General features: G+C 31.1%; 1 protein-coding gene and 1 pseudogene across 1 annotated transcript; one reads left to right on the top strand and one right to left on the bottom strand.

Moving 5' to 3' along the window:
- Positions 1–5080: 5080 nt before the first annotated feature.
- Positions 5081–8532, bottom strand: LOC100812658 (guanylate kinase 2). Its single transcript, XM_026125884.2, has 11 exons — positions 8515–8532; positions 8099–8127; positions 7871–7978; positions 7677–7753; positions 7465–7591; positions 6970–7332; positions 6219–6340; positions 5989–6124; positions 5867–5909; positions 5663–5768; positions 5081–5403 (listed from the first exon to the last, which is right to left on the bottom strand). Exons 2-11 carry the CDS (start codon positions 8099–8101, stop codon positions 5289–5291), a joined length of 1200 nt encoding a protein of 399 aa, XP_025981669.1. The 5' UTR covers positions 8102–8127; positions 8515–8532; the 3' UTR covers positions 5081–5288.
- Positions 8533–12098: 3566 nt separating this feature from the next.
- On the top strand, positions 12099–22833 carry LOC100813196 (NAD(P)H-dependent 6'-deoxychalcone synthase-like; annotated as a pseudogene).
- Positions 22834–23120: the final 287 nt, after the last annotated feature.

The following is a 23120-nucleotide window of genomic DNA, read 5'->3' on the forward strand; positions in this document are numbered from 1 at the left end:
GGTCACCGGGTTTGGATGCTCCTTTAAGCCTATGTTGATCCCATATGGTTGGAGCATTCTCGCAAAACATCGTGACCCTGACTGGTCTCCCTATGATCTTACTTAGTGAGAGTGACCTGACAAACCCATTGTGTGGTGTGTCTTGTTATGTACTCCTAAGCGCCCCAGGGTGGTTTTTCACTGACATGGTACCACATTGCATATAGGCTTGAGTCTTAGTATAACTGTCGCATACGCTTGCTAATTGTTTATTATGAAATTGATGTGTTATTATGTCTTGATCGGAGTGTGTGATTCCTGTGTATAATGATTGATGATTGAAAGGTGTGATTGATGAATGACAAAGTGATGAAATAATGTGAGATATGCTAAGTAAATTGTATTTGGCTACTATATGTTGTGTTGTTTCTCTCTAGTAGTTAGCAATGTGATAACTCACTCCCGGTTTGCTGTTTGTGTTTGGATCCTGTGATGATCTTGAACTTTGTGTTCGGGGGAGTAGATGAATAGGTGGATGACTATGAAGAACCTCATGCTAGAGGACACGGGAACACCACGCTCTTATAGGATGTGACATTAGGATATAGGTTCTATATTAATTGTATGAGACTTATATGACTTTCTTTGAGTCGAGATGACTTTATTATTTATTTGGACAAGTTTGAATATGATGTAGAAGAAAGTGAATGTGAGCCTTTTACCCATTTGAAAAGCTTGTATTTAAAAATGTTTTAAAAATACTTTTAATTAATATTTGAATTTTTATTCCTTTATTAATATATATGTGAGGGGTAGAGGGTGTCACATGAACAAGTTGAGTTGTACAGAGAAACTATCTTGCTTTTGATATTAGTATTCCTTAGCATAAACATTATAGGATTAGGAATAGAAAGCTAAATTCTTCAAACCCAAAGAGTTTCTATAAACACCAACACTCGAGGAGCTTTACTAAAGAAAACATCCCAAAGGTCTCATATGATTCCATCCTTAAACAGATTGAACTCCTTTAGGAATGGAGCAAAAACTCATAATATCAATCAAGGGATTGTTGCTTCAAGAGTTTAAGTTAACACAACAATTGCTATGTGAGTCAAGTAGCAGCAACTACTTTGGGTGTGAAGCTTGGAGATGCTTTTTGAAAGAATAATTGGGTAAAGCCTGCAAAGATTTAGAAAATATTGAGGTAAAACCTAGAGGGGATTTTCGAAAGAATATTTGGGTGAAGCCTAAAGAGGTTTTAGAAAATAATACTTTGACTAGAACCTAAGGAGACTTTTCGAAAGTATACTTGAGAAAGCCTACAAAGTTGTAGAGAATACCGTGAAAGCTTGGGGAGGCTTGAAGAAAAAGAATACCTGGTGTGGTGCTTGTGTTAATGAAAATCGTATAATTGTAGGATCTAGACATAATCCAAGGTTGTGGGTGAACCAATATGAACTTTGTGTGTCCCTTCTTCCTTTTTTCTTATGCTCCCCATGCATTTGTTTGTTGTATTTTCATCATAGATTTTGAAAAGTCTTTAAAATTTAACCAAGTTGAATTTATTTACAATTAAGAAATGTTTTTCAAAAAGGTCTTAGCTTCAAAAGCAATACTTGCTTTGAAACATAAAAATCAGATTATAAAAAACAACTCAAATTTTGGATTCTTTGAGAAGAATCTTTTTAAGATATTTAATTTATTATAATCTATTATTGAATATCTTTGTACCCTTTGGTCTTCTTTGGTTCAATCACCCTAAAGGCCGAACAACCGGTCAACTTGACCCACTTACAAAATGAATATCTTGGCGCCACATTGGAGCGAAAGATGTGCATCTCTTATGAGATCATATTATCTCATCATATCTTAATCATATTGCAATTACATATCTGATCATTTATCATCATATCTTATTCCCAAAAGTTAAGGAAATGAGATATGATAATATTATCTCTTAATTATAGGAATCGCTATATAAGACATATTAGACCTAGAAGTAAGGTACATGACTCACTTAGATGTTTTGGGTAGGCAATTGTAACCCTAAAAATGAAACCTATACCGAAACAATCTATACAAGGAGGAAAAACATATCTTTTGGTATCCTAGTAAGAAGCATGGGAAGATATATTGGAAGAAATGTTTATTGTGCATAAAAGGTCAAAATCAGTCACTACTCAATCAAGCTTCTAATGATCCATTGGTCCACTTCATACTTAAGATTATCTGTGGAAAGACAAGTTAAAGAATGTTTTGGTTAGTGCTTGAAGAACCAAGTGAATCAAAATAATACTCGTGTAGTGTGGAACTATTTACATAGTAAATTTATTTATTTTGAGTGAAATCATGGTGGTGAGCCTAGGATTGATGCAATCCTAGTATTTTAGATGAAGCTTTGTACAAATATTTTGTTTGTTCTCTTATTCCTTTACTCATTTATTTCATTACACTAACTAATTAAGAAGAAAAAAATGTCATTATGTCAAAACTCTTTTAGTTTTAAAATAAAAAAATACCATTCATCGGATGATTTGTTGTTCCCTACTTTGGTTTGCCTAGTTGTGCTGCTTAGCCTTTCAAAGCTTCAATATTAGCTTCCTTCAACATAATTTAAAAAAAAAATTATTAAAAATGTATTTATGCCATTTTGTATGAAGACTCAGTGTATGTTTGAATTGAAGTTAGAAATATCTTCCAATATAAATCCAACAAATAAAAAAATAATAATTAAGAATCCTGATTCTTTTGACAAAATTATCTTTGCTTCAAAAATATTTTTTCACCTAAAAATCAAACATATATGCACTTAACTAATGACAAAAGGAGTTGAGCTTAGTAAAATGGATTAAGTTCTCACGGTATAACAAACCAATAATTTTTTATCATTAAAAAATATATTTATATGTAGTGTCTAATCATTCCTTGAATATGACTACCTTCAAAGGAGATCCTTGATGGAAAAAAACACACTTTTCCATTTTATTTTTTGCTCTAAATAACTTAGATATTATGTCAATTTTCATTCTTTGTCTTTTCTTTCTTCCTTTTTTTTTTCTTTTCTTTCATTTTTTTTCTCTCTCTAAAAACCAGTTATATGATTAAAGTACGAAGTCATCCTATGCCTAAAGTAGCATGTGAACTGTAGAACCCACAACAAATGTTAGGAGAGATATGAGTTGTGAAGCCTGAACAGCCCACCACAGAAGTTAGCAGGGAAGGACAATTCATACTTTCCAGTTTCCAACTTGTTTCTGTGAAGCAGTTTCTGGGTCCCGCAAATTCGGTGGGGAGATGGCAAGTTGCAGCCTCAGCACCCTTCTCACTATGCTGTCTGATGTGAAGCTCTCTCATTTTCACCTTTTCACCTTTTCACGTGGACATAATTAAATGTGACTACCATGTTTTCTAATACTCTTTTTCAATATATTTTTTATTTTTAATTATACAATTTTTTGGGTCTGTTTTCTTCTGTGCCACTTATGATTTGGTAATTTAAAATAGATTTAAAATAATAATAATAATAATAATAATAATAATAATAAGTGTACTAGGAAAAAAGTGTTAAAATGTATATTGCTGTTTGCTCTAGTTCTGATGCTCACGTTGATTGTGAGCCACTAATCCTCAAAAATTGGCATGAATGTCACGTTAAGTGGGGCTGGGAAGGAAAACACTGACCTAGCAAATTATGGACCAAATGTATAAAAGAAAAAAAGAGAGGCTAATTGTACTGTAAAACATAAGTAGAGGTGCGGACTCTGCCAGCTCAGGATTAACTAATTAGTGTCGACTGTTAGAGGCGTGGTGAAAGAAGGCCATATCAAATGTGTAATAGCATTTCTCTATCAAAGACGAGTAAAATAACAATAAATACATAGACCATAATAAATAACAGCAAGAAATAAGTATAGTGAGTGTGTTTCGATTTCAATGTAAACTGACGTTCACCTCAAGGACACAACTTGTTAACTTCTCCATTTTGGAGGCTTCTACTAGTAATCCAAACACTTCGATATTTCACAAGTAATAACTTTGTACATTATGGAATGAAATATGCATTACTCCCTTCCTCTCAAAATGTTTATGTAAAAAAAAGTTATCCCAAAATAATAATTATTTTAATTTTTAAAGATAATATTAATTACAATTGTCCATTTTTACCCCTGATAAGAGCTATAATTGTGTTATTGTTACATTGTTTTCAATAAAGAAGATGAATAGTTATAAGGTTAATTTAGTAAAATTGTTATTCTTTCTCATTTATTTATTAGTTTTTTTTAGTCTATCTAAAAAAAACTATGATGATAATCATAATGAATCGGAGGAAGTATTTTATTACGTGTAAATTATAGTTATTATCCTATTTTAGTTCTTAAGTTTGATTTTAAAGAATTAAGAATTGCAAATAAAAAAGGAAAAGATTTATAGTTTTATTATTAGCCATCGCAATTCACAAGGTTAGAAAATGAACACTAGAGGAATTTACTAAAAGGTGTGGCATTTAACATTTTTTGTATGTTTGTTTATGCTTTAGGATTTCTTTTAGCCAAAAGATAATTTCAAGATTACTGAAGTAGGTATTATTTCTCTCAATCAAGCTTTTTCAATACACATGATAAAAAATGGAACTCTGTTAGTAGATTACTAGTATGTATTTAAATTATGCACTAGTTAAGAAATCAATTATAGAAAGATTTTATGAAAATTTATGTTAGTGATGCATTAAAATTATAGCGAGGGTAATATTTTAATAAAAATCTACTTTGTATTCCTTAAGCATGTCATAGATTAAACATAGCTTGCTCTAAAATTAATTAATCTTTTAAAAAATAACTGTAACAAAGATAATTATGAATATTTTCCTCAAGATTTTATATGTAGGATATCGTTTATTAATGGCCTACAAATTTTGTGTACTCATACATGTGAATATATCTGAAGCTAGCTAGATATGGACCTCCAATTATAGGGCATTGCTCCTCCACGTGATTTGTTGAGATATCAATTAGTTTGTGTACTGATGAATATACACAAGTATATGCGGATAAAAACCTTTCCCTTGGTTGATGATGGAATGAATATACTATAGCCGCAAAAATCACACAATTTCTCATTGACTGTAGGATAAAATAATTGTTCCAAACACGTCAAGTCAATTTCAACTGCCATAACGACTAACCAACAACAACAAATGAAAAAAAACATATCAAGAAATGAACCTAGTGCCTCTTCCTGTGACCTATTTTCTCAAATAATTGTATATGAATGGAGAGAAACCAAGTTAGTTTGACCAAGTTCATTGAATGTCAAAATGGTTCATTGCCATTGAAGCCATCTGAAAACGAGTCAATGACTTGAAAATCTAGCCCTCTTGTCCGTCCAGGCGCGCCCCCTTTAAGTGAGGAGACATCTAACATGATCCTGTTCAGCCAAAAATACAAAGTCAGCACTTAATATCACCATTGGTGGCTAAATATGTAAAGAATCTGGCTCCTCTAAAAGGAGTAAGTGAGTAATCTCAGTTGTTGATAAGAAAATCAATTATGAACGGTTAATGTTGTGTGCACATGCATAACAAATCATGCATGAGTTGCTATATAAATTGTTGATTTTCTCACAAATAACTGAGATTAATCACTTTTTATCCTTAGGAGCAGTCTATAAGTATCACAAGGCTTACAAGTTCTTTGATTCCTTTTCTAGTCCTGAAGAGATGCAGCCTATGATGATTTTGTCATCAATTTTTGACACTGAATGATCCCTTGGGAGATTCATCTTTTTTGGTGCTGGATTGACAAAAATTAAACACACCAATTTAACTTCATGGTTATAAAACATTATGTGAAACTAAGATCAAATTTATCTGCTTTAGGAAACCTCTTACCTGACTTGGGAGGAGTGACATATCCATCAAGTCCCAATAATTTCTGCACCAATGGATGTTATATATCATTCTTAAAACTGAGTTCATGTAAGGCAGTTGGTTTTTAGCAACTAAGTAGTTACCTTCAGATTCTCGTAACACTCTTCAAGTTTGCCATTATATAAGATGTGATCAAATATGCCTGATGACTTCCCTTGCTCAATCTCAGCCTGAGCATTTCGTAACCGCTTTAGGACCTGTTCTTCTGTCTCTGTCCCTCTGTGAGAAAAATTGAGGTTTGATGTCTTTAGAGAGCAACATTGTGGGAGGGTTTTGAGAGTTAAAGAGGCACACGCAAGAAGTGATTACTCACCGGTCACGAAGTCGTTTCTCCAGCTCTTCCATTGATGGGGGGCAGATAAAGATGAACATGGCTTCTAGAGAACTAGCCCTCACAGATCTTGCTCCTTGAACATCAATATCAAGAATACATCTCTGAACAAAATGTAAAAAAAAAAAATTAAATATCTCATGAGAAAAAGTTAAAGTCATATCTGAAGGAAAGTAATGCCCACAACAAGGTTGGTTTGATATGATTGCACGCACAATCATCAAACAGAGAATTTATTTAATTTCATTACCATCACAAGTCAAGACCACAAAACACTGATGCATTTTAAAAGATCAATTTTACTTGAGTAGATCAAGGATATTTTGTAAGATCCAATATATGCCATTAAGATTAAAATTTAGAAGAGGAAAGAAAAAGGGCAAAAGGGTGTTCTATTTGATAGAATAGAAATTATCTTCCTTTCAACAATGTCAAATTAAAATATATCAGTGGCAATGCAACATGACACTCTGCTATGTTTTTGACATGGATGTATTTTACATGCTGCAGCAATTGCAACTCAGCCTAACATTTCAGATCTTAAAAGTGCTAGTAAAAATCAATAGATTAGTAAGAATACTTTTATGAAACCTAATTATTATTTAAGAACCTTGATTTAAATAGGAACCAATAAAAGCCAGGCATCTTCAGAAAGAAATTGATTTGCAGAAATTTACTAGAATAGGCATGTTAAGTTTAACAATCTAAATATCAAGGCCTATGAGGAACTTACTTTCCCTGCATCTGATACCATCTCCACAGCCTCAACACTGGTCCCGTATAAATTACCATGGACAGAAGCAAACTCCAGAAACTTTCCATCTTTAATTTCTTTCTCCATAACATTCTTCTCTGTAAAATGGTAATGGACCCCATCTTTCTCCATGCCTCTTGCGGCACGGGTTGTGTGGCTCACAGAGAAACCAAACATAGAGGGGAATTCCGTCATCAGCATAGATATCAATGTTCCTTTACCTACTCCAGAAGGACCACTGATAACAACAGGTTTCTCAGCATTTCCTATCACACCGTTACTCCATGCAACAACATCAATCCCCAAAATTTTTTTCTGCTGCCTGACATATGGAGTGTCCACCTGCCAAGAATAATCAAAGGGAAACATCAAACACCTCTATTAAGCCATTTTGGGAATCTAATATTGTTTCAATTTCCATACAATAATAGTACTTTAGCATTAGATTAAGGAAGAGGATCTGAAAACACCAACCTCCAGAAACCATATACAATCATCTGGCTTGGCATTTTTCTTAAGAATTAGTATTCGGTCTTTCAAAAGCACGGCTGAGTGGCCATTGCATGAAATGGGTTTGGTACCTAGCTGAATGAGATCAACCCTGCACATTAAAATGGATATCAGCAACAAAACAAAGGCAGAGACAGAACTATGAGCTAAGTCAGTTAAGGAACCTTAAAACTTACCATTCCCCTAGACCATTGTTGTCAAGAATTTGATCTTTAACCGAAAAGGTTTCACCATAGGTTCCACCAATGACATACTGTGTCAAACAAATGGAGGTCAATGTTTTGATTGACTCAGCAGAAATCAAATTAGTAAATAGCAATTAGCAACAAATTGAAAGATGATGCTCATAGCATACTGTATGATCAAATACCTTTTTATTGCCAACAATAGTATCAGTTTCAAAAGTCCCACTTTTTAATTCAAACCCATTGCATGTTCCATTCTGCAGGTCTTGAGGTATGAATGTAGGTGCTTCTCCCTATTGATCACACACCAAATCAAAACCCCATTTTGATCCAATATCCTAATCAAACCACATTCCTCATTTTGTAACCATTCATTCGAATCCGCGAAAGGAAAAAGGGTCTTTAGTACTTACCATATAGAAATCCTTGCCAGAATCCAATCCTGATCAAAATCCATAAACAGGAATTAATCCCAGGAAGGATCTAACCATACATAAAAAAAAACTAGCATTCTAATAAACACAATCCAATGTGATTTTGATACATTTAATCAACAAATACAAGGTTTGTAATCAATAACTTTCTGATCCCACACATACATTAAAAGAATTAACCAAACTTGGCTTCTATTCAATATCTATCCGATCCCACATTATAAAATTCTAGGAAGATTAACCTATAAGAAAAAAGGCTGAGAAAAGTGAAAAGAGAAAAACCAAGTTGCAAAAACAATAACAAAACAATCTTCATAGAAAGAAAGGAAAATAAGAAAAAAGGAAAGAAAGAAAGAACAACGAAACAATGGTGGATCAATCGAACAGAGGACGACCCAGATCGCATTGCCAAAAAAGTCGAAGCCTTTAAGAGATTGAAACCGACAATGTTGATGTTAATGTTACCTTACAGTAATAGCAAGCAGGTTTCTGTGTGCAGAAAAGAACAAACTTTTGTTTGGTGTATTTCGAGGGGTGGTGGCAGTATATGTGTGTGTGTGTGTGTGTGTGTTGGAGGTTCAACTATGTGTCTTCCCTTGTTGACAACCTTTTCAACTTTCGGATTTTTTAAAAACCAAACCAAAACAACATCAAAAGTGGTTTTGTTTGGGTCGCACAGAAAGAGAGAGAGAGGCGGCAGAAGAAGGTGCAACAAAAATCAGGGAACGGATTTTCATATTTGTAGGCGCAAATAGTGAAAAAGAATAAAAAAAAAGGGGTTCGGTTTTTTATTTTTATTTTCTCTTTCGGTCGCGTTTGTTTCACGGACCGGGAAGACCGGCTTTCGTTTTATCTTTGAGGTGCGTGTGAAGCTTCTTCCGTCCATCTCTTTTAAATTTGGTTTGTTGATTAAGGATAATAATGGTTTGCTTTTTTAAATATTTATTATCTCATTGATTGATGATTGAGTTTTATCAACGAAATCTCAACAAACTTTATCTTAACTTTCGGTGCTTCATCTTGAATCAATTGGGTGAAGATGGAATGTGGTATCTTCCTATATCTTTAATTTTCTTATAAAAAAAATTGATAATAATTGAGAGATAAAATATTTGAAAGTTATCATTTTTAATTATTAAAAGTATTTTAGTATGATAAATGTTTATTTTATATAATTAGAATTTATGATAAGTAAATATTTTTTAGTTAACTTATTTATTTGATTTTATAATTGTTCTGATTTTAGTCCTACATACATTTTTGTGGTGATTTTAAAGCACCAAACATCCTTCTTTGATGTTAGCACCGGAGACCAAAATCTAATTTTTATGCATGTGTAGGAATTAAAATTTACAATTTTCTTGTATAGGAATTAAAAATTAAAATGGAGATAATTATGAGAACCAAATGAATATATAAATTATATTATAATTACAATTTATAATAAATGAATATCTTTATTTATACTAAATAATTTGAACTGTGAAATAAAATTATTTTTAATTGTTGATAATATAATTTAAATATTGGTTTGGGAAAATTGTAAATATTGTAATTTGTTTAAGATTAAACAGAGCAATTAAGAGTTGTGTTAGCCCTGACATCAATGTTAATTGCATCGACCAAGTACAAAGCTAACATAAGTATATTTTATAAATTATTTTAAAACTAACAAGTTATTTCGATTGTCAAGTTATGTCATATTGTTCACAAACAATAATATTTAAAGTACACAACCAAGCCAACACAACCTAACATTTAATGTGATTAGGTGATTTGACTATTCTAGACTAGCTATAAGTTAGCATTGACTTCGGTCAACACTTTGTTGAAGATATTTCAAAACAATTTCGTGCATTAGTTACATGTTACCATCTATTTGGTCTTGTTCATTTTTTCTCCTTCCTTCTCCCTCGCCATCCCTCTTTATTTCCCCTTCACCAGTTTTGTCTCTTTGTCACCTCTCTCACTGGTTTTGTCCTTACCGCCACTAGTTTCACCCAGTCCCTCCCCTCCCTCCCCTGCCACCATTTCATACCTCCTTGGTTGTCCTATTGCTCTACACACATTACTAGAAAAAAAAAATTCACATTAGTTCTTTAGCACATTCCATGATGGTTCTAAAACCACCTTTGAAGTCGTTGTCATAGAAAGTGAACACTTTCCATGACGGTTTTCTAATTGTCTTAGTATGTCAGTTTCTACATCGATTCTTTTAGAAATAGTCTTAGATAATTTTATTTATTGTTTAAAAAATATTAAAAATGTCAATATTCTAAGACGATTTCTGAAAAACTATCTTAGAATCTATAAAATATAAGACGATTTTCAGTAAAAACTGTCTTTGAATCCTGACATTCTAAGACAAGGATAGCATCGTAGAAAATCATGCAGCCCTCCAATAAGAGGAAAATAAGTGTTGTGTTGTCTCCAACTCACATCCTAACTTTTGTTATCTTCTTCCTAATATTTTTTTGCTAATCAAACCACTACAATAGTCAAATAACACGTTAAAAATAATTTTGATAGGCTTATGAATAAAAACATGATTTTCCAAATTGTTATGTCTTGTCTAACAATTGCCCACCCTGAGACAAGCATATTCAAAGTGGGGAAGTTGCATTTTTTTTTCTTTCTCCTTTAGGTTAATTTCTTCTTTGACTCAAAAAAATAAATCTAAGACTATTTATTGTCTTCCAAGCGGGAGGAATAGTTAAACAACTAAAAAATGGTGGATAGACCAGAAAATTCAAATAATATACTTTAACAAGCTTTGAGACATTTTGTTCTCAACTCACCAGCTCACCATGCACACCACAATACCAATGCTTGTGTCGTGGTTAGCCAAAAAATTGAGAAGATGTTCAAACCCTCTAACAGATGAGGATCTAGGAGTAAAAACTCCTATTGTTGAAGGTGGGGTGAAACAATATTACGGTTTAGTAAAAAATCAAGAAGAAGATAATAAAAAGAATGGAAATAATATCAATTATATTTTTACTTGATAACATGGTTTTTATTTTATTTTATTTTATTAGTATTTTAGAACTATTTTATTTACAAACAATCATAGAAATGATTATTTTCTACCAAAAGATATATATATGTTTCAAACTTCAAAATTAGAATAAGTAATTCTAACATTGCAATAATAATATAAGGAGGAATGACCTTAACATCAGAAAAGTGTAAAAAGAGTATAAAAACTTGTTAAACTAAATAGAAACAAAGTTACTAATTCATTCATGAATAATTTTAGAGGGAGCCATTTTTTGTTTCAAACTGAAAATATCAAGAGGTTTATGTTTTTTAGCAAGGGCGGTTGCCCCCTTAGCCTTCCTCCTACTTTTGCCCCTGTTTGTCAGCCAAGCCTTTGTGTAAGACCAATTTTATGCTAATCCATGATTAAATGGTTGATAATTTAAAAGAGAAAATTTTAATTTTGTTCTCGTCTAAGGTTTAGGGTTTTAGAGTGTCTAGTCAGAGCATAAAAGTGTATTCTGCCTTGACCTTGAATTCGGCTTGACTTATATAGAGGTCATGAATTATAATCATATCATATCTTATTCCTTTTTTTACTAATCATATAATATCTTGCTCCTAAGATAAAGGAATAAGATATGATAGGATTTTATCAAAATATGATTAAGATATACTTTATCTTTTAGAGATATGACGAGGCAAAACATGATACAACAATCAAAGGGGAAAATAAAACACCAAACCTTTCTATATTTATCACCAATATCTTATCTAGTTTAGCCTTGAGTTGGTTGGTCAGGCACCTAATCCAAATACTAGATCAGTCTAAGGTAGATGGTATGGTATGAGTGAGATGATGGGTACGGAGGTTTTGTATCTATCCAAATTTAATTGTTGTTGTTGTGAGTAGGCAAATAAGTTGTGGGTACTTAGTGAACCTTCAACCTAGTGTTTAAAGTTTTCATGGTGACCAACACCAGATGGGCTTATAGAATAAATGGGTGGGCAAACTCCTATAGAGTTTAAGGTTAATGCATACATTAATGAGGTAAGTCACTACCCACACTTTCTCCGTAGGGTTGATCTAAGTCTTCCTGCATGGTTAGAGAGACAAACAATGATGTTAAGGAATGTACTTAGGTTATGTACTTAGGTTAATCTCTCATGTGGTGTAAATCTCCATGGAGTAAATTCTATCTTTGGTGGCCGTGTTCAATGTACTTAGTGTTGATGATTGATAGACTTGCGATGATGATGATGTTCGGTGGTTGACTTATGATGCTAATAATTGATTATGATTCATGGTTATAATTGTACATGAGATGTTTTTTATATGAGTTTCATGTTCCTATTATTATTAGGGTTAATTAAGTTTTTAGTCTTCAAACTATGGGGGTTTTGAATTTTTGGTCCCTAAACTATTTTTTGTTAAATCTGGTCCCTAAAGAATTTTCTGTTATTATAAATAGACCCTACTGTTAATAATTTATGTTAAGTGTTGATTTGTCTACTTAAGTGACCACGAGTGTCACCATAGATTGTAGATGAGAAGGATGAATTGTTGCTTCACGTCGCAGATCTCCTCATGGATGGTTGTTTTACGTTCATGGGTGCTTGGAGCGTTAGGGTTCAACAATGACTCTTCTCTTTCCCTTTTGTATTTTAATAACATAATAGTATAATTATTTAACTAAATATAATAAAACTATGTGGCATGTATATAAAATACACGTGAAATTTAATCTGTCTTATTTCATGACACTTTATTACTTAACAAAGGATACTAACGATAGGGACTATTTTTAATAACGACAAATTGTTTAAGGACAATTTTTTTTAGAAAATAGTTTAGGGACTAAAAATTCAAAATCTCATAGTTTGAGGACTAAAAATTTAATTAACCTTTATTATTATTATTGTTATTGAAATTCAAATGTCATGTTTTAAAGACAATGAGGTTTAATTAATTGTTGTTTGTTGAAGTTTAAATTCTTTTGAGTATGTTTGTTTTTGGTAAGTTTACCCTTGCATTATGACACATGTGATCGTGACTATGATAATCTAGAACTTTGTATTTGTGGGAGCAAATGATTGAAAGTTGGATCTTTCTTTTGAAGGTTTCATGGACTGGCATGCATGGACATGAAGATGTGATTCTGTCTTTCATTTTCCTTGTTTAGTTTTATATAAAGAGTTGACCATCTGAGGAGTTTAGAATGTGTATATTTCTAAGAGTTGTATGTTATGATATATGTTAATCAGTTGATAAAAAGTGTGTGTGTGTGTGTGTGTGTGTGTGTGAACATGTTATCTTGAAGTTGTTGATTTTAGCTTTTGGCTTATGAAAATGCAAAAAAAAAATAAATAAAAAAATTTCACAAGTATTTTCATAAATAAATTAACTCAAGAGTTATAATAAATTTAAATAAGCATTTCACTTTGTTATTTTTAAGTTAAAATGTAGCAGCAGTGAGTCATTACATATTCAACTTAGGTTTAACATCATATATCATTGAAAACATATATTACTAACCTTGTAGTCCATGAGACCAACCATGCTAGAAATTTTATACATACTCTCAAACTTATGGTGGAGAATGTAGTTAATTGAAGAACTAAACCATTATTAAGAACTAAACTAAATTATTTATCTCCAATGAACAGTTCAATTCAGTTATTAAAAGTTGTTTCAACATTTCTGTAATGATCCATTGTCGTTTACATGAAACTATGAACTATCTCAAGCAAAAGATTTTATTTTAATATTTAAAACTCTTTCATTGATTTAATTATGAAAATACTTATAAACTTTTCACGAAGTCTTCAAAGACATGGGGTCCTCTCTTAGCTATATGCTCTCCACGTATATCGAATACGGAATCATCACAGACACAAATCACATGTACAACAACGCAAGGGTAAGCTTACCAAAAATAAGCATACTAAACCAACTAGAACTTATGAATTTAACGTAATAACATACCATCATATATATATATATATATATATATATATATATATATATATATATATATATATATATATATATATATATATATATATATATATATATATATATATATATATATATATATATATATATATATATATATATATATATATATATTATAACATGCAAAAATCATATATAAAACATAGCTCTTAGAATTCTCATAACAGAGCATCTCATAATAATCATCATTTCATCAACCATTACATGCAGGTTCTATAATCATACACCAATGTCATCATCAGTCCATTAGTCATCAAATATCACTGTATTTTCATGACTCATTAAGTAATACCTCATTTTCAAGTCACAATTATCAATGCACATGTCTAACTATCATGTTATATCATGCTAACTCTTTACAATCATAAGTTTTTTCACCTTGAGTAATTAGCCCAAACACATTCCTTAAGATAATCACACCTTAACCATTCTGGAAGACTCTAATTAACCTTACAGAGAAAGTGTGGTTTTTTTTTTTATATAAAAAATGGATGATTGTGGGTAGTGGATTACCTTCGGTAAAGCTTGCAACGATCTTAACCTATTTAGGGATTCACCCACGCTTCCATTCTATAGGCCATTTCACTATTAGCCACCATCGAAACCTCCAGTACTAGGTTAAAGGCTTTCTTAACACCTCCAACTTACGTGTCTACTTACATGCAATGTCATTCATCAATGAATGTATGTTATGATAATTCAAAATTAAACATTATATGTCATTACAAATTCATTCACCAATCTCAACACCACAAGAGTTTATAATATCATAGATTCACCATTCATATGCTCATCACACTCATGAACCCACCTATAGTTTAATTAGCATAGCAAGACATTCCAACACCTTGAATTTTTGCAAGCAACTCACCAAAAACTCATATGAATGTGAATCTCATGATCTCAACATAAATTCAACTCTAATCATAAAACAACATCATCTCGATCACATCTTCCTCATTAAGAAACTTTATCCTATTTATTTTTTTAAGATAATTTCTCATTCAAAATAAGAAATACATTAAATTAATAAGATATTTTTTTATTGGTAGGAATAAAAAAATACTATTTGAAATTTATAATAACTCACCTATCAATTTATCTTGTTTAATTAACTGAACTAGATTAATAAGATAGTATTAAAGATGAAATTAAAGAGTTAAGATGTGTGCATTTAATATTTGGACAAAGCTAAAAGAGAACAACTAAAAGAGAATCCAACAAGATCAAATGATGAGATATATAGTTTGAGTCCAGAGAATAGTGAAAGAAGAGTGAGGGAAGACACAACATGTTACATGTGTACATTGATAATAGACAGCAAAACACCAATTATATATGGTTTATATAAGTTTTTCATGTCATATATTAAATAATTTTTTCATACATGTACCTGAAAAATAGGTTGTTTTCAGATTACTACTTAAAAATTCATTTTTTGTCAAATACCTACCTGAAAAAATTTTCAGTTTTATTTTACTATTTGTCATTAGTCGTCTTTTGTTAAGTGATTACATGACAAACAAAATGTCATGCCATCATGTCCAATCACCAACACGTCAGTGCCACGTCATTGAAGGCATGATGACATGGGCAATGAGATGTCCATGACAATGTGTGATGACGTGACACTTCATCTGTCACGTTACCACTTAACGAAAGGGGACTAACGATAGGTAGTAAAATGAAACTATAAAAAATTTTAGGTACTTGGTTGAAAAAATAAATATTAAGTAGTAATCTGAAAACGACCTATATTCTAGATATGAAAAACTTAATTAAGCCTTATTTTTTATTATATAGACTACATGTTAGATAAATCAAACATTTATAGTTAGTTAATTATATACTTAACATTTACTTATATTTTAACAAAAATATTATATATTAAATTGAATTTATTTAATAAAGTATCAAATAGTTTTAACATTTTATAAAAAATTATAGATTTGATCTATTCAATAAAAATTTAATTTAATTATTGGATTATATATAAAATTATTAAATGGAATAACTCTACTAAGATTAATTAGAATGAAATTTTAATTAGATTAATTAAAGGATATTCTAGTGATGGTTAATTAAAGATTAACTAATCTACCAAAGATTATTCAAACATTTTGATCATTCAATTTGGTACAAAATATTCTCTACCTAGATCTACCAATTACATGCAGATGATCACTACTGTGTACTTGATTGAGTATTAGAATGACTGATTCCAAATAATCATTAAAATAAGGAAGATAATTAATTGACACAAAATAACGAGGAACTCCATTAAAAACAAGGAGAATAGTACAAATGGATAGTTACAACATAACCCCCAAACTAGGGGGACTGACCACTCATGATTAGAGCAAAATTAGCAATCCTAGATAAAATAGACATAGACATACCAATAGGCAAGAACGATAATCATGATCTGTCCTGGTTGTATTGTCCACGCTCTTCAACTCTCAGAAAACCCTCAAGATTCTCTCAAATTCATAAAAGATATGAATAAAAACTGAAGATTACTTTTTATAAAGAGAGAGACCTCTATATGTAGCTTCCAAAAGATAATTGCACAAAAAGACACACTATGATCGTGGTGAATCCATCATGGCCATGGTTGAAAGTGACGCTGAAGCCCTATGCCATTATGGATTGACTATGACCCTCTTGGTTGTCTATGATGCTCATGAATTAACCACAACCGTGGTGAGTTTACCATGGTCGTCATCAGATCATTGATGATGTTCTAGGAGGATTGTTATCATTTGACTATGGTCGTGTTGATGACCACGACCATGATCAAGTGTAAGATCTTTAAGTCTTTATAAATTTGTGCAATTTCAAATCTTTCACTCAATTAAGTAACTGTATTTCTTTCATATACAACTAGTATTCAAACATAAGTTCTTCCAAGAAAATACATACAAAATGACACAAAACTCACATTACCACTCAAAAAGTGATTTATCAGTTACCTCTCATAACTTCCGCAATTTAATTTTCATTCTTGACTTTTCAACACCAATTGTCTCCTCCATGCTATTCAAATTCCATTTACTACCAACATTTTTTTAACCATTTTTATTTCTCCAAACCTCCTACCAACATCTCAGTTGACTTAGCAACCCCACCAACCCCAATCTAATTTATATATTTTTTTTCAAACCCATCATTCCATTCTTCATAAAAAAAAGGTTCAAGTCCAAGTCAAATTTGGTTAAAGACCTTGAGGACAAGATCCAAATGAACTTGTTGGTAATGATAGAATGAGTCTTGAGAGACCCAAATAAGTGACTTACGAATTAAATACCTTAGATATTATCCTTTTATTATGATATTTAGTTTCATTTTTATATGCCCTAAAATACTAGATGTTGACATATGTATGGTTGTCATTCATTAGGTTTCCTATTTAATGTATGGTTTGCAATGTATTCAACATCAATTAAAAATCAAAATTGTTATTTTATCTTCTTCATAATTTTTCTCTAGTCTTTTGTAGTGTTTTCTTAGGACTAATAATAGTGTAGCTTCTACTACTCTAACATGACATCACCTTTAAAAGTAGGTGGTGCTATTTAAACAACTTAAAATTTTTATTTGACTTTTAAAATATTTTTTTATTCATCAACAACATTATTTTAAAAACAAAATTTAACAACTTTTATTAAATAAATAATATTAGTTTACCAAAAAGATTAACTATTTTTCTCACATTTATTTTTATTTCATTTTATCATGATTTTTCTTTTTCATAAATATTAATTCTATATTTATGATTTTTATATTATAAATTGATATTTATGATGTCAATTAATTGTGATACTATCATCATCATGTCAGTTACATTATTGTCATATAGATGAGAAAATTACCAAAAAGTCGTTGGTTCAAGTAATATTGGATTCAGTTCTCTTAACTAAGATCTTGAATTTAAACTTTGTGAAAAAAATGTTATTGAGAGGAGAAAAGTCTACTAAAAAGCTGGTCGGTTAGGTTTTTCTATGGAGAGATTTGTCATGACAAAACCAACTGATACTCCATACCGATAACACGGTTAGACAAAAAATATAAATGACAAAATCCTCTCTCCTATATAAGGAGATGCAAAGTATCCATGTTGCTCACAAAACTTATGTTCAATTTCAAGGTAAAGCAAATACTGTAAGGTGTGAGTGTGTGACAGCAAAATTCCCCAAGTTGTGCTGAAATCCTCCTCCAACCAATGCAGCATGCCAGTTATAGCACTGGGAACTGCAGCTGATACAAACAAAAGCAGTGAAGAAACCACCGAAGTGGCAGTAATAGAAGCTATCAAACTTGGCTACAGACACTTTGACACTGCATCAGTCTATATATGGATCTGAAGAGGCTTTGGGAGAAGCCATAGCTGAGGATCTTCAACTTGGCCTCGTCAAGTCTATAGAGGAGCTCTTCATCACCTCTAAGCTCTGGCCTACAAACAATTTCCCCCATCTTGTTCTTCCTGCTCTGCAGAAATCACTTCAGTAAGCAAAATTGATTCCATCCTTCTTCAGTCTTCACATTAAAATCATAAATCAGGAAGATTTTCGTTTTGATTGTAGTTATGGTTATTCTAATTATAAATTTTTAAGGTATATATGTTTTGGAAATAAAAAAAAATCATGTGGGTTTTTTTTAGTTTTATAATTAAATTAAATTTCACTGCATCATCATCAAGTTGGTTATTGTTTATTTGTGATTCAAACCCAAAAATGTGTCAGATGCAAATTATGCAATCAATTCTTCAATTTCTAACTCTACCTACGGTTTTAGAGAATTTGGTTCATAAGAATATGTTTTGTTTAGATCAGTTACATGCGAATATAAACACTTTATTTCATTAATTAAAAGAAACATAGATATTAAGAATTCCATGGTCAAAGTATGTTGTGCAGAACATGTTGTGTATGCACCTAATGATTGAGTAAGTTATTTAGCTGGACGACACAGCATGTAGTTGTGAATGACTAGTTTGTTAGATTTGTTCTCTAGCTTTCATGTGACAATCTTTGCTGGATCCCATAAATATATTTTCACTACTAGTGTTTCATCATCTTGTTCAATCGATCAACACAACGATATTTTATGGTACCCGTTTTCTATATTTTGAACTTTATGATGAATGTTCAGGGTTACATGTATCTTTTCTTAAAGTTCTTTAAGCAACTTAGCTAATTTTTTACTCCAATCCGGCAACTGCAAAAATAAATTATAAACTTCACAACCTACATGTCAATCTTTGGTATTTGTAGGACTATAAATACAAATTAAAAAAATTGTGGGACCACCAAAATTAAAAGGCCGATGTTGTCTTCCTAACAACATGGACTCTTAATATTGTAAAAATAGGATGCCCCGCAAAATTATTGCATCGCTCAGAGTTACTATTTAAAATGCAAATGTCATTGGAGATACCCTTAAGAGTATCTACATAATTCATATACAAACTTTTAATGTTTTGTTGTAGTCTTGTATATGAAAGAGACCTAAGGATAGCTACATATACAAACTTTTAATGTTTTATTATTGATGAAAGAGGCCACAAGCCCAAGCCAAAGGCCTCTGCAGTCTTAAAATAACTGCAGGGGATCCTTACCCTTAACTTTTTCTGGTTCTTTTGTTATGTTGAAGTAGAAAAGCCTAAAACGTGGTGAAGAAAATTTAATGCTTGCACCTTAACTGTAAGAGGTGCAGTGCAAAATGGAACTGGTGAAGATCCAGTTCCCAAATCCAAGCGTTGGTGACATAATGCAGGAGGCTGAAATTAATTGAGAATATTTGGAACTTTATTTGATCCACTGGCCCATCAGTGTGAAGCCTGTAGATTGGGAAACTCCATACACTGAAGATCTAATAACTACATTTGACTTAAGGGGTGTTTGGAAAGGAATGGAAGAATGCCAGAAACTAGGCCTCGCAAAATCAATAGGTGTCAGCAACTTCACTTGCAAGAAACTTGAAGATCTACTCTCATTTGCTACCATTCCCCCTTCTGTCAATCAAGTTGGTCCATGAACTCATCTTGGTCATTTTTCTACTTATATTAATTTAATTTGACCAGTGTTGACCAAATACTCTATTTTTGACACTGCCACACCTAATAGGTGGAGATGAATCCTGCTTGGCATCAGAAGAAGCTAAAGGAAATCTATGATGCAAAGGGTATAATCATAACTGCATTTTCTCCTCTGGGAGCCAAGGGGGCTAGTTGGGGTTCCAATGTAGTCATGGGCAGTGAAATACTCAAGGAAATTGCAGAGGCACATGGCAGAACTATTGCTCAGGTTTTAAAATTCTCATATTCAATTAATTGAATTTATATGTTTATATATATAAGAAGCATATGATGTAGAGGCCGGTAAATCAATCTAACCATAAAATAAACTAAATAATTAAAGATTAAATTCACGTAAGTTCATGGTTAAGATTAATCTATTCATCTAGTAAACTCTCATTAATTACATCCTTTTATGTATGTCAGCAAGTGAAAGAAAAATGTTTAAAAAAATTTACGTACCTAAGAATATAATTATTTAACTTCAATAATTCAATTGGGTATTTAACTTCAATCTTCACTTGGGTTTTTGACTAACAACGTGATAAAAAGAAAAGTGTGTACACAGGGGCAGATCCAGAGAGGAAGATAACAGGGGAGACCAGTAACTAAAATATAAAATATGTTTATATATAAGATCAATTAAATATCTATTTTTAAAAAATGAAAAAAAAATGCAAATGTTAATCATGGGTTTTACATGCTATAAAAGTATGATAAGAATTTTATATTCTATCAATGACTACTATCTTAAAAAAAGTAAAATTCGACAAAAACTTATAATACTATTTGATATCTGATTTGTTTTTCCAATGTTTACACAATGACATTTGCATTTGTACACTCAAAGATGTTAAAGTCTCAAACAATAATAAAAAAAAGATAATATTTGTTGGTATGTCTTAAAGTTTAAGTTGTCATTCTTGTATGTAGAATTTATAAGTTTATTCCATTCAACAAAGGTTAATAATATATAGCTTTTAATTTACCAATTATTATAACCAAATCAATATAAAAGGAAGGATAACAAAATTATTTATTTGTAAATGCAATCATTTATTTATAGTCTTTAAATAATAATAGATTATTAAATGAAAAGTATAATTATTTCTAGGATAAAAACTATAGAAACGAAAATGATATATTCGTTAAAAGAAAAAAATAATATCATTATCTTGACAATAAAGATATAAAAGGAAAATAAAATATTTTACCGAAAAATAAATAAAAAGATAAATAGTACTTAAATATTATTATTTTATAAACAAATTAACTTTTAAAATAAAAAATAAAATTAATCAAGTAATAAAATATTGTGTACAAAAAAATAGAATTAGAAAAAATGAGGGGTGCCTTCCGCCCCTGTGTGTACATAAAAGCTGTTGATGTTTTGACTTTTCTTTTCATTCTAAAATTATTAATGTTTTATAAAATTTAAATTTTGTTAATTATTGTTTTCATATATACTCTTATATATACCCTTACTTTAAAGAATAAAAATTTAGGCATCTTTGGTCTTTGGTGTTGTGCTCAAATTATTGGAATCTCACTTTCATACTTAATTTGCGTTGACATTTTTTTAACATATTTTCTATTGTTGATTAAAATTTATTATAAATTGGTGTGATATACATTTATTTAAAATAGATTGTAAGTGCGGTATCCATATTATTTTTGTAATGCTTTCTATTTTAAAAACATTTCAAAAATAAGAAATCACGTTTACATCTTATATTAAATGAGCTGATTTTAGACTAAATGCATTAATTCTACATATATTAAATGCTTATTAATATGTGTACATTAATATTACACATCAATAGTTTTGAACTAAAAGTGATAGGTAGACTTGATTTTACGAACTTAGAACCTAATTAAAAAACAATTCAACAAACAACAAGCCACATTTATATTTTATATTATATGTAGGTATTTTAGACTAAATATCCTTAAGCGATGTGAACTAACCTTAAACACCAGTAATTTTGAAATATCAATACTCTATTTTTACTCAAGTTATAGCTTAGATTTCGATTCTTTAAATATCGAATGAACCAACATTAATTGTGTAGGTGTGCCCTAGATGGTTTGTATGAGCAAGGTGTGACTATCGCTGCAAAGAGCTATAATAAGGACAAAATGAAACAAAACTTAGAAATATTTGATTGGTCACTTACAAGAGATGACCATGAAAAGATTAACCAAATCCCTCATATTCGCATCAACAATGGGCCAGTTGTGTTCGTTGCTAACCTTTGGGACGGGTAGACTTAGGTTTGATATTTTGTTTAATACGTTGTTATATTGCCAATGGGTCATGAACGTTTCAGTTTTGTTCTAGTGGCTTGGTGTGGGGCAATACAATAATGAACAACAATCATCAATAGGTCTTGGAATAATAAGTGGAGATCGTTATTGCTTACCACCAACTTTGCTTGTTTTTGTTGTCCATATTATAAATAATCTGGTTTCATACCTATCTATTTAATATATAAAACTGAAATTCAGAATCTCTATGCCAGATAGTTGTTTTGTAGGAGTAGCATTGAGGGTTAGGCTTGTGAGTCACCCCGCCCAACCTATTGTAAAATGGCGGGACAAGATAAGTTCTTCAACTTACCACGTCTAGCCTGCCAACTCGATGGGCACTAGCAAGGCATGGCGAGTTGACCCCGTCATGTGACATTTTTTACCCCAAAAACTATTAAAATAAGGCTTTGGAAATAAAGAAAACATACATGCGAAAATATTGGCTTTCCAAAACTTTTTGCAAGTAAAGGTTCATATTCTTAAAACCATGTCAAATAAACATCCATACATATATGGTAAAGGTTGTGTAAAGACAAATATTACAAGAATGGATAGAATTGTAATTTTAAAAAATTTGTAAACCTTTTGAAAAACCAAAACTATCGTCTTTGAAAGATAGA

This window comes from Glycine max, chromosome 2 (genome assembly GCF_000004515.6).
Source record: "Glycine max cultivar Williams 82 chromosome 2, Glycine_max_v4.0, whole genome shotgun sequence".
In the NCBI taxonomy this organism is placed as follows: Eukaryota; Viridiplantae; Streptophyta; class Magnoliopsida; order Fabales; family Fabaceae; genus Glycine; species Glycine max.

Bases quoted from the DNA above. Each gene is read 5' to 3' on its own strand.
- LOC100812658 (XM_026125884.2), bottom strand. The intron at 7,754-7,870 runs GTATTTGATCAT...TGTTTGACACAG, and splicing joins CTATTGTTGGCAATAAAAAG to TATGTCATTGGTGGAACCTA. The intron at 6,341-6,969 runs GTAAGTTCCTCA...CATTTTGTTCAG, and splicing joins TGGTATCAGATGCAGGGAAA to AGATGTATTCTTGATATTGA.